Genomic DNA, 20,081 nt, shown 5'->3' on the forward strand with positions numbered 1-20,081 from the left:
CTTCTCTTTGGGGACTTCCTGGAGCGCAAGGACACGCAACAGTCCCTGACATCAGCCCTGAGACCGGTGCCACAGTGTGACATCAAAATGGTGCATTCTCAAGGCTACCAGTGCCATTTTCTCTTTACAGATGCAAGCCAACTCTGAGAACATGCTATTTTATGTCAGAGACAACCGGTGCCATTGAAATATGGAGGAACTAGAGACAGGAGGTGAGTGGGTATCCCTTCCGACTCTCTGATGTGATGGACCCACATGGATGGGGTAAGAGGGGACCAGGGTGGTTCTTGGCCCCAAGACTTATTTTGGAGCAGATGAGGGGTGCACGGTGGCCTGAGGATGCCCCTTTTGATTTTTTTGTTTGGTTTGGGGGGGGGGGGCAGTATTTTTAATGTTTATTTCATTTCTATAAGGGTCATAAATTAAATAAATATTAAACAAAATAATAATCATGAAAAAAAAAAGAAACAAACAAACAAAACAAAATTTGGGGGGCTGCACATCCCTAACATGCACCACTTTCCCCCACCATGATGTCCGTCCTGAGGCCTGCACAGGTTGCTACTTGCCCCACCATCCTGATGCGCTTGTAGCAGGCACAACACTTCTACTACAGTTAGCGGGACCCATCTCCCTGCCAGCCTCATCACTCAGCAGACCCACCCCTCAGCTCCCCTAGTGCAGCAGAATATGAGGCAACATAGCAAATAGCACTGCATGCTACATGCAGGCCTCACATGCACAGACTGTTTAGGTGAAACAAACAACAAAAACAAATACAATTGCCCAATATTTAGAGTAAAAGGGTGGAGGATAACAGATGAGCAACCAGTTCTTTAAAAATTATCTTGTTAGAGCTTTTTTTCTGCACACATAAGAAGTTTAGTAAATGATGTTCTAACTTAAAACTATTGCTCTTCCATGACAACAACAAAATTATCCGGAGTATGGATATCGATAGGGGGACCCCTATGGGGTAAAAGATTTTGAAAATTTTGAGAGAAGTTCCGTGAGGGAAATTCCTGTCAGGAATCTGAAGAGAGTTAAGCCGCATGGCTACTGCTGTGTGGAAAAAAGAAGACTGAAGGGGGACCCCTGCTGGATGCAGGGTTGGTGCTATGCTGGGCATGCTCAGTAGGGGCCAGTCAAAGTTCTAGAAACTTTGACAAAAGTGTTCCGTGATTGGGCTCCATCCTGATGATGTCACCCTTATGTGAGGACTAACATCCTGCTTGTCCTGTGAGAACTATTGCTCTTCCATGACAACAATAAAATTATTCCAATTTACAGAGCATTACATTGTTAGCACGATTGAACAAGTTCTCTTTAGAATATCACTTGCAGAATTTTATATATATATATATATATATATATATATATGACAGATACAGTATATTATTATATTGCTTCTGCATTTTGAAATTTTGAACAAATAACTTAGACTATTCAATCAACTCCAAACCCCTCCCTCCCCTTATGGTTAAAAAAACACTCTTCATTTCTGACATTTTTAGCATGGCCTTTTGAAAAATATTTCATTCATGTTTATTTGCAGGGTGGCTTAAAACAGAGAATGAGAGTTTCAAGGTTGTACTTCCATCAAAGAACCCTGGCAATATCACAAACCTTGGGAAGAAAGGTCAAGTGGTTCATTGCAGCAGAGCTTCTGGATGGAATTACGACACCCTGTAATTCACATCTAGGTTATTTTGTTTAGAATATTTAATTTGCTTCTGTTATGCACATTTTCTTCTGTCAGTGAGCTAGATAAAATCAAAAGCTAATCAGACTGGGCAGTGGGTCACTGTTCTGCTCTCCTCTTCCAGTTGCTTGCTTCCAAACAGATCTGACTCAAATATTTAAAAGTTCTGACAGCCAGACAACCTTTTTCCTACACTGTCTTGAAAATAAAACACAGGATGTCTACATACCATGGATAACAGGATTTTGCCACCCAGCTTATGGTAATATTTGGAGCTCAGCGTTGCAGCAGGGAAGGGAGAAGGCCCAGCGTGGGTAAGAAAGAAGCTGGGCCTGGGGAAGGAAGAAGGGGACTCTTTGTAATATTAAGCTCCAGGGTTTGCGGTCTGGATTCAGGGAGGGGGACGGGATTTGCTAGCCAGCAAAAAAAAAACCCAAAAAATACCCCATATACATTCTATCTAGCTAGATTGTGGCTGAAAATTAGCCCATATCTAAGCCAGTTAGAAGATAGATGGCTAAGTCAAAGGCTGCCTGTCTTACTGACAATTGTCCCCATTGTGACCTGCTCAAGGTTAATCAGCAATAGAAAAATTTCATCTCGCACCTTATGATCAATAAATATATAAAATCTGAAACTTACCACAACTTTTCCTTTATGTGCTTTAACTGTTGCCCCAAACCACTGATTCGACTTAAACTCAATAGGTTCCCTGGTGCCATTGATTTTGATTTTTCTGTTGTCTGGAAAAGAAAGATGATGTTATATTTAAAAGAAATTCCTAAATCTACTATTTAATTTACAGAAGTAGGATGCTATATTGCAGCTCTGCAGTGCATTATTTATTTATTATACTACACTCACATCTTCACACTATAAGCCTTATTCAACACAAATTATTTTCGTAGGCACAGAATGGGGAACAATTCTTTACCTGTAAAAGCCCTTTGTCTATATGTAAACATTAATATTTATGGTGTGTCCTCCACAAAGTTTAGTAGCAAACAGCATGGATATACATTGTCTACTGAAAAATACATTTGCAAAATATCAGCAGTGCAAATCCCTACATCCTTTCTGTTTGCTATATCATAAACCTAAGAGCTTTTTACTCTACAGGCTTACAAATCTTGTGCTTAAATGTTAATTAGCCAATGTCATTGACGAGGACTATCTTTTAATACTCTTCAACAGCCACATATTCCTGCTTAAATGGTGTTTAGTGCATACTTTATTGAGGAGTACCCAGCATTACATATCAGGAGATGTCTTGAGAAATGAGTTTGAATCTCTTCTCTATCCATGACCACCCTCCCTCCTCGCCCCCCCCATTTCCCCCCCCCCCTCACCCCCCATCTCCAGGGTAAGCATGGCTTTGTAAACTGAAAAGAAGCTAAACACATTACTTAGTTTAGTTTTTTTAAAACACTTGAAAAGTACTATGATGTCCAGGAGCCAGGAGAAATCAACAAAACCATTTGCCCTAGGGCTGTGTGTATGTATATTTTTGACCTGCTATAACTACGTGTGCTGTGTTTGGCACATTGCACAGCCATATACAATTCAAAGATGTGGCAAACATAAACCGCCAAAGGAGAAAATGAGGGAAAGAAAATAAAGTGTTGAGAGGAACAGAAATAAGAGGCCATTGGGAATTACAGTGCAAGGAAGACATGACTTAAATCCATCCAAGAGAATGAAAAAGACACCAGACAAGACTAATCAGTAATCAAGGACTTATTTAGAAAGAGAAAGTCTCTCTGGGAGCCACCAGAGAAGCAGAGACTGTCAGAGAGGTCCAAGAGGACTGGGCCAGGTTACCTCGAGAGTTCTCACACCAGTAGTATCCATGCATAGAGTGGCTTTTAGTTACCTTCTTTGTTTTTGAGAAGAGATTTCTTTTTGTGTCACTTGCCTATGAGATTGTATATTAATCTAGAGAGACACAGAGATTGTTTGAAATTGCACATTGGACATCACATTTAATAGTATATTTGAAAACTGCATGGGGCTATGATTAAACTATAGCAATGAGGACTTTTATGAGAGTCAGGACACTTTGATAATTATGCAATTTGGATATGAATGCCCCTGAAAAAAATTATATAAAATATTACATTGAAGTGTTTGAGTGCTTCTTAGATTAGATTCAACAAGAAAAAAGGAATTACGTTTTCCATAGAGTTTATGGTTTGTATTGTGTGTAGGTGGAATGATGGAATAATCAGGTTTATCCATTTGTGGAATTCATTTACATTTTAGTTGTTTTGAGCCCTGACTTTGTTTCACTATTTAATTCAAATAAAATTTCAAATTACAGTTTAGGAAAAAAGCTAAAGCGTGGCTTTTTAAATAGTCTTTTCCAAATTAATTCATCCACATTAAATCATGCTTTAGCTGCTGGGCCCCAACTAATGATACAGAATTCTGTTTTGAATATATTTTGTTTTAATAGGTTATTGTTGTTTACATTGTATTACATGATCTGTTTTTGTGTATTATGACTCAATTTGATTTTAATTATTGTTGTACCTTACCTTGATATTTTCTCAAGGAAAATGCAATTAAATAAATATATAGGAGATGTCTATGCATGAAAGTTTTGTGAGCTAGCTTCTAGGGGTCTACCAGCTTGACACGGTACAAGTAGAAAAGGATGTTTTGACTGATACAGGCTGGCATAAATTCCATGCATTTAAATGTATCTTGTCTATGTCTGGAATGCATGGCTACCTCATGGAATAGAACAGTGCTATATTTGTGAAATAATGACTGGGAAGAGAATAAAGATAATGAGGTTGTTTGGTCATACAGTTGCTCTTGGCCATTGGGCAACGGTCACAGGTGATGGACATTGACATTGGAACACTGAGCTAAAGGTGTGAGCTAAATGAATAATAAATAAATAAATATTGGGATCCATTTTGGATTGAATGTGTTATATATCAAATTATCAATAAGAGGAATTTTTTAAGAGCAGAAAATGTTAGAAACACCATTATTAAACAAGGTCCTAAGAAAATAAAAGTTTGGAACAACATATATCAATAGCTTGATAAACATTGAAGAGAATACTTTAAAAACTACACTTAAAATGAATATTAGATTATTTCCTTTCACAAACTACATACAGTTTCTTTTGGTCACATAAATTCAGAATTTCTCAGCATGTATTATTCAGTGGCTGACATTACACAAAGCAGAGGACTAAGGTACCTAAGTGAATTACATGTATGCACACACAACCACCAGAGACAGATCTTTAATGTTACTTTATGTACACTCTACAGATGTCAGCATAAAAAGGAACCATCTGGGTAAAAGCTCAGTCCAATTACAATGCATTTCAGGTTTTAATAAAAAGCAGACATCCCATTCTTTCACCCCTAGTCCTCTGAAGTAAACCGATTTCCCACATGTTCCAAACCAAAGCTTCAGTGCACTCTCACCAGTCATTATTAATGAAATTCAAAGCATTCACAAACAGCAAACCTATTAAAATATGTGCCTTTATGTGTTATTTCTGATTTTGTTTCTAATAGACAAAATCGCAATACAATGAACTTCTACTGTATTGAATTTTTAAAAAATCTTATTGGTTTATAACAATTAAAAATCAATGTTTTACAATTTGGTAAAAATTCTACTTGGGATACATTACAAATAAATTATGAATGTACAGACAGTCCTAAAGAAAATAAAAACTTTATGACTGTGAAGGGATTGGTACCCCACACAGTCAAAAACAGTTTAGAGATGGAGAGGAAGTACCCAGCCAGAGACACAGAGGCCACTGTAAAGAAAATCCCAGAGGAGAACATGAAAGAGAGAAAAATCAGTTGTGCCACGTTAAAAAAGAAAGATAGGGGCAAAAAACAAGAAGCAATTGGAAATTGTAGTCCAAGGGAAACTTGACCTAAATCCATCAGGAGAAAGAAACTAACAGCAGGGAGAGATTATATTAATTGGTGAATCCAGGTGAGGCTAACCAAGGATTTATTTAGAGAGCAAAGTCTCTCTCAGAAGACATAGACACACAGAAGATATTGGATGAGATGTAGAGGACAAGGCAGGGCTGGACAAGAAAAGCTGGAGAAGACAAGATTGAATGAGGCAAGACTGGAGAGACAAGGTAGGATGAGCAAGGCTGAGCAAGGCTGAACAGGGCAAGACAGGACAAGGTAAGGCTATATGAGGTAAGGCTGAATGAGGCAAGGAACGCAGGACACAGGAACCAGGAATTCAAAACAACACACACTGCAAATGCAGGAGAACCATTGCTTTGGTGAGGAACTGCTGCAGGGCCTTAGCTTATAAAGGCCAGGAGACTGACGTCATCTGGAGGCACTGCTCAGGATTTCCCACCACAGCACCCACATTATGCTAATGCACGTGCCTAGGGGAAGACAGCGGCCTGGCCGAGATGGTGGCATCAGCAATGGTTGGTAGCATTTGCAATGGTGGGACAACACCACAACAGGAGGCTTCTGGCAGCATCAGGCAGTGGCAGGGGGTGAGTGCAGTGGCTCATGGGACCGTTCCATGAGCCAACAAATGTAACACTGTGCATGTCTGCTACTTGGGGGTTGAACAGCTTGACAGTGTACACCTAGAAAATTGTGTTTTGGTTGCTGAATGGAATTTGTGCCAACTTGATTTAAACATCTCCTGTACATGTCTGGAATGACCCTATTGCCTCTTGGAGTGGAACAGACCTGGGAAGAGAAAAAGGATACTTTTTCTTTAAGTTGCATGGCTGAGCTATTGATTGTAGGTAATCCAGGAGAGATTTACAGCAGGACACAGTGATGGAACTGAACTCTGACTCTTCTTCCAGGGTTAGAGGACACCAGAGGCCCCACAAATACAAGAAGATCCAATAGGACGAAGGTACTAGTTTTGGCCATGCTCTGATGAGTGAGCCTTAGGAGAGCTGGGCCTAACTTGAAAGAAGGATTTTTTTTCCTTCTAGCCATTAGTAAGGTACCTGGGAGTAGCAAGCACAAGATGTCTTTTTAGAATCAATCTGCATTCTGATCTTGTATCTTTTCCAGGACTGTAGGCTGGAGAGAAGAGATTGTGGAAACGATATTGTAGACTGGGGAAGCAAGCCTGAAGACATTGGGCTGATTGGTGAATGTTTAGGAGATGACCTGGATCAATGTAGCCTATGCAGGACAGAGGCGGAAATAAGATTCCAGAACCGAGCATCAAGTATAGACAAATAGTTCTCTGAAGAGGGGTTTAGCAGCCAGATTCATAAACAGAGTTGGGGTGATGGTCCCTTAAATGAGAAAAGGTTTGGAGCACCCAAAAGGCATGAAGTACTTACAGAAACATTGTTCAGGAGAAAGGTGAATAAGGGAAGTGAAAGAGATTATAAAAGAGTTTCGGGAAAAACCCTAGACTAAATAAAAGAAGCTTAGGTGTAAAAATCTGAATCCCAATGCTTGGACTGAGAAATCAGGGAAGCAACTGTAAAAGGAGGGAAAAGGGAAACAATATCTCAACAGGAATAAACTCAAGTATTCCCTGTATTTTCAAGTTAATCATAATAGGAAATCCTGCCCTTTTGAGGAGTAAAAGGTGTTTGGAAAGTATTATGAGAAAAATGATCTACTGGAAGACGTACATATAGGAATATGAAAGAAGGGAGAAACACTACAAGCACCACTAAGAAAAGAAAAGTGAGTGATGTTGCTAGTGACTATTGCCTTATTTGTCTCAAGACTGGCCACAAGAAAGTTTTGTCCTTATGAGGAAGAGTTATGTAGGAACGATAATGATGATATATAGCAAGGCAATATTACTGATGGTGAACAGGAGCAAGACTTAACTAATAGTGTGCACAAGCATAGCATCATTAAATCACAAACAGGAAGTAGCAATTTTAGTTCCGAGGCTACATCAGGGATGTAAAATGGATTGTAACACAAACATAAAAGAAAAAAGGAAGGCACCAGATCTTTGATGGACACTGGTGGAAACAAGCCACTTCAAGGAGATTTCAGGGAAACAGTTAGAGGATGTTTGGGAGAGTATAAAAGATGAGTTTAAACAGAAGATTAAGCTGCTTCATAAGCTGTCAGACTTCCTTAATACCTTCGACATAGTCAGTGAAGGTGTGACCTGGTTACAAGCTGAGCTTCTGGAGGCATGCCAGGTGTACCTAGATTCCAAAACAAAATATCAAAAGGAAAAGAATCTGCTTATAGTCAGAGTAAGAGATTTGGAAGAAGTGGTGAAATTGAAGAACTGGGCTAAAATGAATAACAAATGAATGATAAAGGACTTCCTGCAGTAGGAGGAAAAGGGACTGCAGGAGCTGGAAAAGATGCAGCAGAAGCTGGAAGGACACTATACAAATCTCCAGGACTGGATGCCTGAGCTAAAAAGGCTGATAGTTCACAAGATGAAAGATTGCAGATTGGTTTGGCCCAATGGAGGATGGGGCTGCCTGGAAGGATATAGCTTGAAATAAGATTCAGGATTTGGGATAAGTTAGTGTACTACAGGAAGACCTGGAGTTTGAGAATGTGATGTGAGATAATATGGATAAACAGAAGCAAGGATGCAACAAGGTATTGAGGACCCTGAAAACCAAATGGGAAGATGCCTTACATTAGGAAAGAAGAAAAGCAAGAAGTGATCTGACTGCATATAATTTTTGGATAAGAAAGTAGAATTATGCGAAGCTCAGTTCTGGGAATGAATCGGTAATATTCCCAGGCTACAGAAATAGTGTCTGAGCAGATGGAACAAGCTGAACAATTTAAAAGGGAACATAGAAAAGGACAAACAGATCCTAGTAAGGACATGCAAGGAATTAGAGGCAATCCTGTGTGATAAAGAAGATTCTGAATATGAGCAGAAGATGGCAGAAGTTAAGTCTGCTAGAATTTCAGGCCAAACTCATGGAGGGTGAAAGAGCCAGTATGAACTTTACAGAGAGGTCCAACAATTTATTAGGGAAGCTGCATATGGTCACCAGCCTATTATGCCAAGCAGATAATAAGGTAGCTATTCTAGCCAAAGATCTCTATGAAGTTTCAGTTGCAGGATACTCAAGGGTTACTACAAGAAAAGACACCAAAGATTAAGCCTTTCCAACAAGCTCAAATGGACAAAGGGTGAGAGTAAAAATTGAGGAAACAGCTCAAAGCGGAAGAAGAGGAAGCAGATGGTCACATCCTGCCATGGTCCTCTTTCAGCCAGAATCAGCTGACTCTCCTCAGTTTTGAGGGATGAGGGCACATTGGTGTGTATTGCCCACTCCTCTCAGCCTCCTTGGACTAAGAGGGCCTAGAATTCAAAATTGTGGTCTGCTCTTTGCCTCCTTGGGAGAGAAAGGAAGGGAGCGGGACTACATGCTTTCCTTACTCACCCCTTCAGTCCCCTTCCCTCATTCACTCTGTCCCTAGCCCTCCAATTGCCTCATTCATAGATTCCCCCTAATTCTGATCATCTCACTTATACCTCAGTCCCTCTAACCCCACACGCACACCCCAAACACCTTTGATCCCCTCCCTCACTGTCTTGCCTTCTCATTCACACAACCCATGGCCCCTCCAATCTGCTCATTCACTTTTTCCCTCCCACATTCCCTCACCCACACTGTTGCCGCCCCTAAACCCCCTCACATTCCCTCTTGCTCTTTCCCACACCCTCTCTTCTTTTCTTCCCTTTCACCACTCTCTCCCTCCCCCAGTGTAGACAGCAGGGGCGGAGAGGATGGGACCCAGGAAGCCAGCATGATAAGCAGCAGTGGGGGCCAATAAACCAACAATAGCGGAAGAATGAGTGCGGCTGACAGGCATTCACTCCATGCATCTCACAGCTGCCTTAATTGTGCAAAATCAAGGCCCTGTGGCTGCCCCTATCTCAGGGTAAGCAGCTCTAATACCCTCTGCTATGCTTTGTGCTGGAGCTGAGGGCCAGAAATGATCTATGCTGCTATTGGCTCTGCTCCATTTCTACAGGGGAAAAGGTACTGATTTACACTGACAACTCTACTCTGCTTCTTAGGAACCTAGAAAAAAGGTGGCAGAACATTGTTCTCGATCATTCTGCCAGAAATTAAGACCTAGGTAATAGACTCAGAAGGGCACTGAATTTAGCCCACGTTGAAAGATGTGAGCCGCAGTGCCAATTATCAAGACCAGGACTGAAAGCTTGACAACTGGTCATACTGCTCACAATATATAGCTATAGAACAGGAGGGAATGGGGAAAAAACAAAGGGGGTGTAAGGGAAAGGGATTAGGAGGCAGAATGAGTTGATTTTTCTCTGGCCTGCTCCAGGTTCAGCCCCTCATCTCCTCTTCCTTGCAGGCTGCCTGGATGGGAGGGGTGGGAGCAGTGCACCCCTGCTGCTCTGCTTCTTAGCTTTGAAAGGAAGTGCCAGAACTGTGTTCCAGGCCGTTCCCCCCCCCCCCCCCCACACACACACACAAATTAAGCCCTGCGTGGTATTGCTATATGTGATTATGTTCAAGCTGTTTGAATGTTTTATTGTTATTTGACATATCACATTTTCCAATAATTTAATTAATATAAAAGAACAAACAAATCCAAAAGCCAATACACACAATAATTGCATAAAAATTGCTTAATGAAATAGAACAAGGATGTTGACAAGGCAGAAAAACTGATATATTTGCCTTTACAAGTCACTTCACTGGCTATATTAAGTAATCAACTATTATGCAACATGGAGTCTGGGATATTGCAGTATACAAAATTGCAACAATAGCTGTAGTAATCATTTATATTACCCAGCTGCAAAGGTCAAAGAACAGTATAATTTATGAAGGAAAACCCATCTCTTCATACAACACTTGCTTGACTATAAAGAATTTATGTAACCAAAATAACACTATCAAGAAATGAAGTAAAGAGCCCAAAAAGCACTTCATACTTGTTACAGTGACTAAGCTGTCAATAGCCTAACCAGTATCCTCGCAATCACAGCATTTAAACTGAGGTCCAAATATTACTGTAAATCCTCCATGGGACCTCTGAGATGCCAATTATGTCTACTTCTTCATTCAGTGCCATACATTCTGACTCTCCTAGCTTACATTTTAGATTCTGGTATTAGCATACAGATACGTTTTTTTATATGTACATACAACTTTCCTAGGAATTAATAGAGATAATCAGGAATCTTTAAACTCAATGGGCTAGATTTTAAAAGCCCTGCGCGCGTAAATCCTGCCGGATTTACGCGCGCAGGGCACTCGCACACCGGCGCGCCTATTTTGCATAGGCCTAAAGAAATTACAGGCCTCCTCCGAAAACTTAAGCCTGCCTCTCATCCCAACGACACCATTCCCACCAAAGCGCTAATAGCCATTCCCAACAGCATATCCAGCACCATAGCTGAGATTATCAACTGCTCCATCACCCACGGGATAGTCCCAGATTCCCTCAAACACGCTGTTGTCAAACCCCTCCTCAAGAAACCCTCCCTAGACCCCAAAGACCCTTCCAACTTCCGCCCCATTTCCAATCTCCCTTTTATCTCCAAACTTATGGAAAAGGTGGTAAATTCACAACTCATGGACTACCTAGAAAACCATGATATTCTCCATGTCTCCCAATTTGGATTCAGGAAGCATTTTAACACCGAATCCTTACTGCTCTCCCTCACTGACTATCTTCTCAGAGGTCTGGGACAAGGCCACAGCTACCTCCTCGCCCTTCTTGACATCTCAGCGGCCTTTGACACCATCAGCCACCACCACCTCCTGACACGGCTAGAAAGCATCGGCATCTCAGGAATAGCTCTAGCTTGGTTCAAATCCTATCTCTCTAACAGAAAGTTCTCTATTAAAATTGGAAACAACCTATCTGCCTCATATCCCCTACAACAAGGAGTCCCGCAAGGCTCATCACTCTCATCTACCCTATTCAATATTTACCTCACTCCCCTCTGCCACCTCCTCACTTACCTTAAACTCAAATTCTACCTTTATGCTGATGATGTACAGATCATCATTCCCATTCACAACTCCATATCTGACGCCCTGGAGCACTGGGAAAAGTGCCTTGCAGCCATCAACACCCTCCTCACCAACCTTCAGCTTGCTCTCAACACCAACAAAACGGAACTCCTCTACATCTCCTCGCACCCCCCTAACCTCCTGCCCAACGACCCTAAACTTAACCTCCTCAAAGCTCAACCCGCCGTTAGAGACCTCGGAGTCCTTCTTGATCCCAATCTAAGTATGAAACCTCACATCAATTCCATCCTCAAAACTGGCTTCTTCAAGCTAAATGTACTAAAGAAACTCAGACCCCTGCTCTACGCCCATGACCTCCGCACAGTGATCCAAGCAACCCTCACCTCCAAACTAGATTACTGTAATGCCCTCCTCTTAGGGCTCCCATTGTCTTCTATCAAACCCCTCCAACTTCTGCAAAATGCTACTGCAAGACTCATTACAAACACACACAAACATGACCATATTACCCCTATCCTCAAGGATTTACATTGGCTCCCCATAATGTCCCGTATACACTACAAAACTTTGACCATAATTCATAAGTCCATTTACACCCACAACTCCAACTGGCTCGACCTCCCTTTCACTGCCCCCCTGTCCACCCGAGCCACCAGATCTACCAACAAAGGCACCCTACACGTTCAATCCTTGAAACTGGCTCATCTCTCCTCCACCCGCGACCGTGCCATCTCTATTGCCGGGCCCGCTCTCTGGAATACACTACCTGTCCACATGCGACTTGAACCTTGTGCATTTAAATTCAAAAAGAAACTAAAAACTCTTCTGTTCAACCATGCCTACACAGAATAACTCCTTCCACTCCCCCTCGTAGCCCCCTTTCAGGTGACCACCCTCTCCTTATATTAAGGAGACCTTCATTGTAAATTGTATTGGTTATTACCTTCTTGTTCTCCTATCCTTCCTACTGCCTTTCTGTTCTACCCCCCGCCCAGTTACATTCCCCTGTTGCAATGTATTTTCCAATCTTTCAGTTACTATGTGAACCGGTATGATGTCCCCACAAATACCGGTATATAAAAGTTTCTAAATAAATAAATAAATAAATAGGCCGCCGGCACGCGCAAAGCCCCGGGATGCATGTAAGTCCCGGGGCTTTGTAAAAGGGCGGGAGGGGCGTGTCCGGGGGCGTGGCGACAGCCTGGGGCATGTCCTGGGGGCGTGTCCATGGTCAGGGGCGGTCTGGGGCAGGTCCGGGGGCTTGGCAATGGTTCTGGGGCGGTCCGGTAGGGCGGTCCCGAGTCCCCCGGCACTGTGGCCTGTGGCGGGGGATGCTGAGGCGGCGCGAGCAAGTTACGCCTGCTTCAAGCAGGAGTAACTTGCACAACAAAAGGTAGGGGGGGATTTAGGTAGGGCTGGGGTAGATAGGGGAAGGGAGGGGAAGGTGGGGGGACGCGGAAGGAAAGTTCCCTCCGAGGCCGCTCCGATTTCGGAGCGGCCTCGGAGGGAACGGAGGCAGGCTGCGTGGCTCGGCGCGCGCAGGCTGCCAATTTTGCGCAGCCTTGCGTGCGCCGACCCCAGATTTTATAAGATACACGCGGCTACGCGCGTATCTTATAAAATCCGGTGTCAGTGGCGTGAACAAAAGTACGCATGCGCATATGTTTTTAAGATCTACCTCAGCCTGTTCTTTACTTACAGCTGTCAGAGAAAAAGGTTGTGCTTTCTGGTCTTGAACCAGGTGTATCTCATTCAGGGCCAGTGTGCTGTGCACTGAACCACAAGATGTTTGAGATAAAGGCAAAGCCAGCTTAAAGATAATTTATCCCTATGTTCTGCTTCTCATTTCTAAACCAGCCCCTATTCAAGGCAATAATCCTGTGTTCATGTACTGCAGTGCCTTCAGCCTGACAATAGGCACATGGGTCACTGTTGCTTTTATTAGAATCTCTCTATTGGGATACCCTAACTGCCCTGTTTCTTTAATTTCCTTCAAAGATACCTCCCCCTGAACCACGCGCTGCTGAGTGACTGTCACCTTTCTCACTTGTTCTAGTTTAAAAGCTGCTCTATCTCCTTTTTAAAGGTTAGTGCAGCAGACTGGTTCAACCCTGGTTAAAATGGAGCCCATCCTTTCAGAATAGCCTCTCCCTGCCCCAAAATGTTGCCCAGTTCCTAACAAAACTAAATCCCTCTTCCCTACACCATTGTCTCATCCATTGAGACTCCGGAGCTATATCTTCCTGTGGGGTCTTGCACGTGGAACAGGGAGCATTTCAGAGAATACTAACAGGGGGGGTGAGAAGGGGGGTAGTTCTGGACGGGGGGGGGGGGGGGGGGGAGGGGGGGGAGGGGAGGGGTGGGTCCGGGGGGTTTTGGGGATCAGACTGTACGTTAGGCTGGGGGGGGGGGTTTCAAATTAGGTTGCTTGTGATGATCTGTGCTGGTGACTCTTTGAAGTCCAGGGGAGGGTTTTTGCTGGGACAGCCCTCCCTTGTTTTCTGGCTGACAAATTCATTCAACTAACGCTATTGCTCCCAGAGTATGGCTAGAATGGGATCTAGGCTTTTTTCCTGGAATGTTTGTGGCATACAGACACCTGTAAAGAGATATAAAATTCTTCAGGCCCTCAAACGGAAATCTGCAGATGTGGCCCTTTTACAGGAAACACACCTCACCGACGCTGAACATCCCAAACTGCGCCAAAATTGGGTGGGGACAGTCCACTTTGCATCAGGTACTTCAAAGTCGGCAGGAGTAGCTATCTTAGTAAGGAAAAATATCCCTTGGCAGGTTAAGAAGGAGATTAAAGACCCAAAAGGCAGATACATCATAGTAGAGGCGGAACTTTTCCAAACCCCCATAGTGCTTTGTAATGTATATGCCCCCAACACGCAATCGGCGAGCTTCTACAGAGGCCTGAAGCGGGTACTTCTCCCATACCTGGGCATGTACCTGGTGGTAGGGGGGGATTTCAACGCCCTGAGGGACCCAGCTTGGGATAGAATTGTGACAGGTCCCTCGGCTGTGCAGTCTAGTAAGCAGTTGAAAGCCCTAAAAGACACCATGCACCTGGTGGATTCATGGAGAACACTGCACCCGCTTGAGAAAGGTTTTACCCACATAGCCAGAGCACACGCGACCCAAACTCGTATTGATTACATCTATGTGAGCGCAAATTATTTTTCGAAGGTGACTAGGGCAGACATAGGAGACGTGCTAATCTCCGATCACGCGCCTATCTGGATTGAACTCGCAGTAAATGTAACTCACCGAAAAAGTTCTCTCTGGAGGTACCCTTATTATTTAGCGCAGGAACCAGCTTTCCAGGCTTATGTCAGGGAGCGTTGGGAAGACTTTGCAACCCTTAATCAGGAGCATTTAGGGGACCCGACTTTGTTCTGGAACACTGCGAAGGCAGTTTTGCGTGGGGACCTCATCTCTTATGTAGCACACTGGCGGAGGTCGTTAGATAAGCGGCTTTTCCGACTGCATGCTCAGCTACAAAAAGCCAGACGGGAGTGGCTAGCACATCCTTCTGTCCAAGCGAGGTCCACCTATGTATCCTTGCAAACAGCTATAAATGCGTTATTACATCAGAGGGCGATGAAAAGTATTTTTTATTATAGACACAACTTTTATCATTTTGGTAACAAATCCGGGAAATTGTTGGCCAATTTAGTCCGCTCTGCCAGGGGCTCCAGACATGTGCCAGCACTGCGCACAAAGGGTGGAAAGATAGTAAACACTACTACGGCAATTCTAGATACCTTCCAAGATTATTATGCCCAATTGTATCGTTCGGGTGGATGGTCCCCAGACCAATGGGAAGCATTTTCTGCTAAAATTAACATTCCCTCCATCACGTTAGCTCAACAGAGATGGCTTAATGAACCTATTCAGGAAGCAGAGATAAGGAGGGTCATTCAGCAGGCTAAACCGTTCAAAACACCTGGTCCGGATGGGTATAATTCGGAATTTTACCAATGCTTGGTGGAACCCCTGTTGGGTCTTCTTCCTTTAGTGTTTACAGCTTTAATACAACAGGGATCTTTCCCGCCATCTGGAAACATGGCACATGTGACTCTTATCCCAAAGCCCGTTAAAGACCTGATGGAGCCGTCGGGTTACCGACTGATATCTCTGCTGAATGTTGATCAAAAATTTCTTGCAAAAATTCTGGCGGACCGTCTTGGTACCATAATACCCTCATTGATTCAACCGGGCCAGGTAGGGTTTGTTAGGAGACGCTACGCGCTCACAAATATCAGGAAAGTGGCAGTGGCGATGGCTTTATGTAAACGCACGAACCTCCCTTTTTTGGTGGTCAGCCTAGATGCCGAAAAGGCATTTGACAAAGTTGACTGGGGTTTCCTGTTCCAGTTGCTAGAGGAAATGGGTTTTCAAGATTTTTTCTTCCAAGCCATACAATTGTTATATGCAAATCCTCAAGCTCGTTTGTTGGTAAATGGGGAACTATCACCTCCAATATCAGTAGGACAAGGTACCCGACAGGGCTGTCCACTGTCCTCTTTGCTTTTTTTACTTACGGTGGAACCCCTGCTCTTGGCGTTGCAGGCAGCTCCTAACATTCGGGGCCTGCAATTCTATTCCCATACGGATCGGGAAATTTTCAAGTACGCTGCGTTCGCTGATGATATTTTTATTTTTCTTACCTCGCCAGAGTGCTCACTTCCACCGCTCTTGACACTATTTCATGATTTTGGGGAGTTCTCAGGGCTTAGTATTAATTGGGACAAATCTGAGGCTTTGGGTTACCCGCCCACATTGCGGGAGCGGTGGACGGGGCGCTTCCCTCTTAGGTGGACGGGGGCGGCTTTCAAATACTTGGGGATTTTCTTATCCACTGATCTGGCCTCCATATATTCCCTCAACATACCTAGATTGCTCCAATTAACACAGGATAGGTTAGAGAGATGGCGGGAGCTTCCCTTAACTGTGGGAGGGTGTGTTAATCTATTTAAACTCATCATATTGCCCAAATGGTTATATGTCTTGCAGAATTTTCCCTTTCACATCACAAGGAAGGACTTGGAGAAATTGGATACATTGGTGCGCACATTTTTGTGGCACGGCAAAAAGGCCCGCATACCGCTACGTTGGTTACAACTAAAGTGGGGCAAGGGGGGTATGAAGGTGCCTGATTTGCAACGCTATGCGGTTGCGGCCAATCTCAGGGTGGTCAGGGACTGGATATCAGATGGCTCCGATTACGTGGGGAACTTAGCGGAACACACTCTGTTGGCACCCCTAGACATAACCTTTGTTCTAATGTGTCCTGCCACAGATTTAGCAGAGTCCGTCCGTAGAGATCCACTCATCGCACCTCTCCGTTACGCTTGGCGGTACTTAACTCAAAAGTTGGGTCTATCGGCTAAAGTGCATTTTACTGCCCATTCGGGGGAATCCTCATTTCACTCCAGGCTCGCAGTCTCGGGTTTTTCGGGACTGGCAGAGGACTGGTATTACCAGGTTGGGTCATTTGATAAACCACTCGGGGACCCTCTTTTCTTTCGCCGAAATTCAGGCGGAACATAGATTGCCAAATACCCACATATTTGGTTACCTGCAGTTCCGACACTACTTCCATGCAATACCGGCCGGTAATAAGGACCTAGCCCACTTGCATGCGTTGGAACGATTTTTTCTTTTGGGCAAAGATAGAGGACCTTCCTTGTCAGTTTACTATCAATCGCTTAATCCCACTACCTCGGTTGAGATGTTTCGCAAAGTATCGGAGAGGTGGCGTAGGGATGGGGGGTTTCAAGTTCCCGTTGGGGTACTTCAGGCCAGTATGAGAAGGTTAATGGAGACTACCCCTAACATGTATTATAGAGAAATGCAATTGAAATTGATATATCGGGCATATGTGACCCCGCAAATAGCATTTTATGCGAAACTGACGCAATCAGCGTCCTGTCTTCGTTGCTCCTGCTCTCGAGGCTCTCTGCTTCATGTATTCTGGGAGTGCCCAGAGATTCAAATTTATTGGGGGAAACTTGTGCGTTATTTGAACGGACTGTTAGCAGTGAATCTTTCTCTTTCACCATACATGATTATATTTGACTGTATTCCCAATACTGTAATTCGGAACCCGGGACTCCGCAAGTTTGTCCGGAAAGCTTTTGCAGTGGGGAAAAAGGTCATATTGATAAATTGGAAGGAGACAACCTGTCCCTCCTACTGGACATGGAGAAACCATCTTCATCGAATGATGCAAATGGACAATATGACCTCCCAATCCAGTCCCCAACAACGACGATGCTTTCTTCAGGTATGGTCGGTATACATCCAGGCGCTGCCTCATCGGGCCCGGAGTCTCATTCTTAACTGCTGATGGCTCTGTTTGTTGTTTGCTGTTTAGGAGAATTTCACCAGTACGGAACTTACTGTAATTAACTGTACTAAGTAGTACGGTGGGTGGGTTGGGGAGGGGGGTGGGGTCCGGGTGGGAGAATGAGATGTTAATGGAAGGGGCATTCTCACTGGGACAAATTGAAATGTGAAGTTGCAGTTCTTGCTGTTATGTTTGTATGTGCTCTTAATAATAAAAATTGTTTAACATAGAGAATACTACCGTGGAGGTTCTGGATTTCAATTTTCTACCTAAGAACCTCCCTCCCACAGCTTCCTATATCATTGGTGCCCACATGTACCACAACAGCTAGCCCCCCCCAGTACTGTCTAAAAATCAAGTTAACACATGAGGTCCGCCACCTTCGCACCAAGCAGGCATATTATTTATTTATTTTATTTATTTATTTATTAACTTTTATTTACCGACATTCGTGAAGCACATCATGCCGGTTTACAATGAACTCAAGGAGGAAAATTACAATAAAACAATAGAGCAATAAAACAAGGGAGGAGAGTGGGGAAGGAGGATAAGGAGGGGTGGGAGAGGGAGGGGATAAGGGGGGATGGGAAAGGCAGACCTGATAGAAGAAGTAAGAAACAAAATAGAGGAAACTATATACAGTTGACAATATGTACAGTTACAATCAACTTATGTAGAGCTAAGGAGGTATTGAAAGACTGGCAGTATTACAAAGCAATCCTCTCATCCACCAGCCACCCTGCTAACTACAATCCTAATAATCGAATCACCAACTATGACAGCCAACCTAACCCTTCCCTCCTGGGCATGAGCCCTTGGAGGGAAGGTATGAAAGGATAATGCATTATCTGGCAAGCAGGTCCTAGCTACAGGATCACTTCCTGCTGCACCAAGGCGAAGTTGTCTGACCAGGTGACTTTGCTCCTCCAAGGCAGCACAGGAGCTGTCAGACTGGAGTTGGGACTTGGCTGCTATGTCCCTGAAAATGTTCTCTATATACCTCTCTGTCTGCCTCAGCTCCTCCAGGTCTGCCACTCTAGCCTCCAGAGATTGGACTCATTCTCTGACAGCCAGGAGCTCTTTGCAAGGGGCACACACATGCAACCTCTCACCAGGAGGTAGATAATCATACATGTGGCACTAAGTGTAAAAGACAGAAGGCCCCTATCTCACTACCTGACTGCTGTCTGCATCTTAACAATATTGAGCTCTTGGATGATATAGACTGCTAAGAGAGCAGGGATGCATAAATTAAAATCCTTTAAAATGTATGTGGTGTATTTAATGTTAATTTAGCAATGACCTGCAAGGGAACAATAATTAATCTATTGATAAAGCCTGAGTCACTGTCTTGTTTCAGATAAATCCTTGATTGATTTTTGGTCTGAAAATGTCTCTTGTCCTCTTATATGGGATAAGAGCCTATAAATCAAAGAATGTGCTTAGGGGTGGGTGGGAGAGGAAAAAAGATGAATGGTGAAGTCAATATTTAGAGCTACTGAGCCAGATAGCGACTTATCTGGTGGCAGCCACCGAATATCTGGCTCTGTTCAGTGGCTGCCACTCAGCCAAATTAGTCACTTATCCAGCTAAGTAGATAGCTGGATAGTCAATGGGTGGATCATGGTGGCACTACTTATCTAGTTAACTTAACCAGAAAAGTGCTGATATTCAGACTTATCCAGTAAAGTTAATTGGATAAGCTAGACCTGCCACAGAGGAGTAATCACAGATACAGGAAACAGGTCAAAAATTGCACGCAGCAGCATATGATGGGGGAGGAGCCAAGATGGCGACAAACTAAGAGGTTCGGAAAGCTCTCGCAGATTTAGGTCTGCATTATTTCCTGAATTTTGGTCTTTTCCTGACAATTTTCATGCCTCACACTAAGTGAAAGGCTAGGCTCCGTGAAAGCCTAGCAGTCACTGAAAGTCTGGAAAATATACAACCTACTATAGAGAAGTTTTTCGTATCAATGCTGACGGAGCCAGGAGTGAGGGCCGCAGAAATTGGAGACACGAGCGAGTGTCACCAACATTGGCCGAAGAGATCTCGCT

The 20,081-nt window shown here is 43.6% G+C and overlaps 1 protein-coding gene across 1 annotated transcript in view; it reads right to left on the reverse strand.

Moving 5' to 3' along the window:
• ITGA8 (integrin subunit alpha 8) overlaps positions 1-20,081 on the reverse strand; it is a 560,404-nt gene that overhangs the window by 517,870 nt on the left and 22,453 nt on the right. Inside the window, exon 3 of the mRNA XM_029588821.1 lies at positions 2,345-2,445. Within this exon, the coding sequence (XP_029444681.1) occupies positions 2,345-2,445 (101 nt within the window). The remainder of the gene's footprint in view (positions 1-2,344; positions 2,446-20,081) is intronic.

Source organism: Rhinatrema bivittatum, chromosome 2, assembly GCF_901001135.1.
Source record: "Rhinatrema bivittatum chromosome 2, aRhiBiv1.1, whole genome shotgun sequence".
NCBI classification, from domain to species: Eukaryota; Metazoa; Chordata; class Amphibia; order Gymnophiona; family Rhinatrematidae; genus Rhinatrema; species Rhinatrema bivittatum.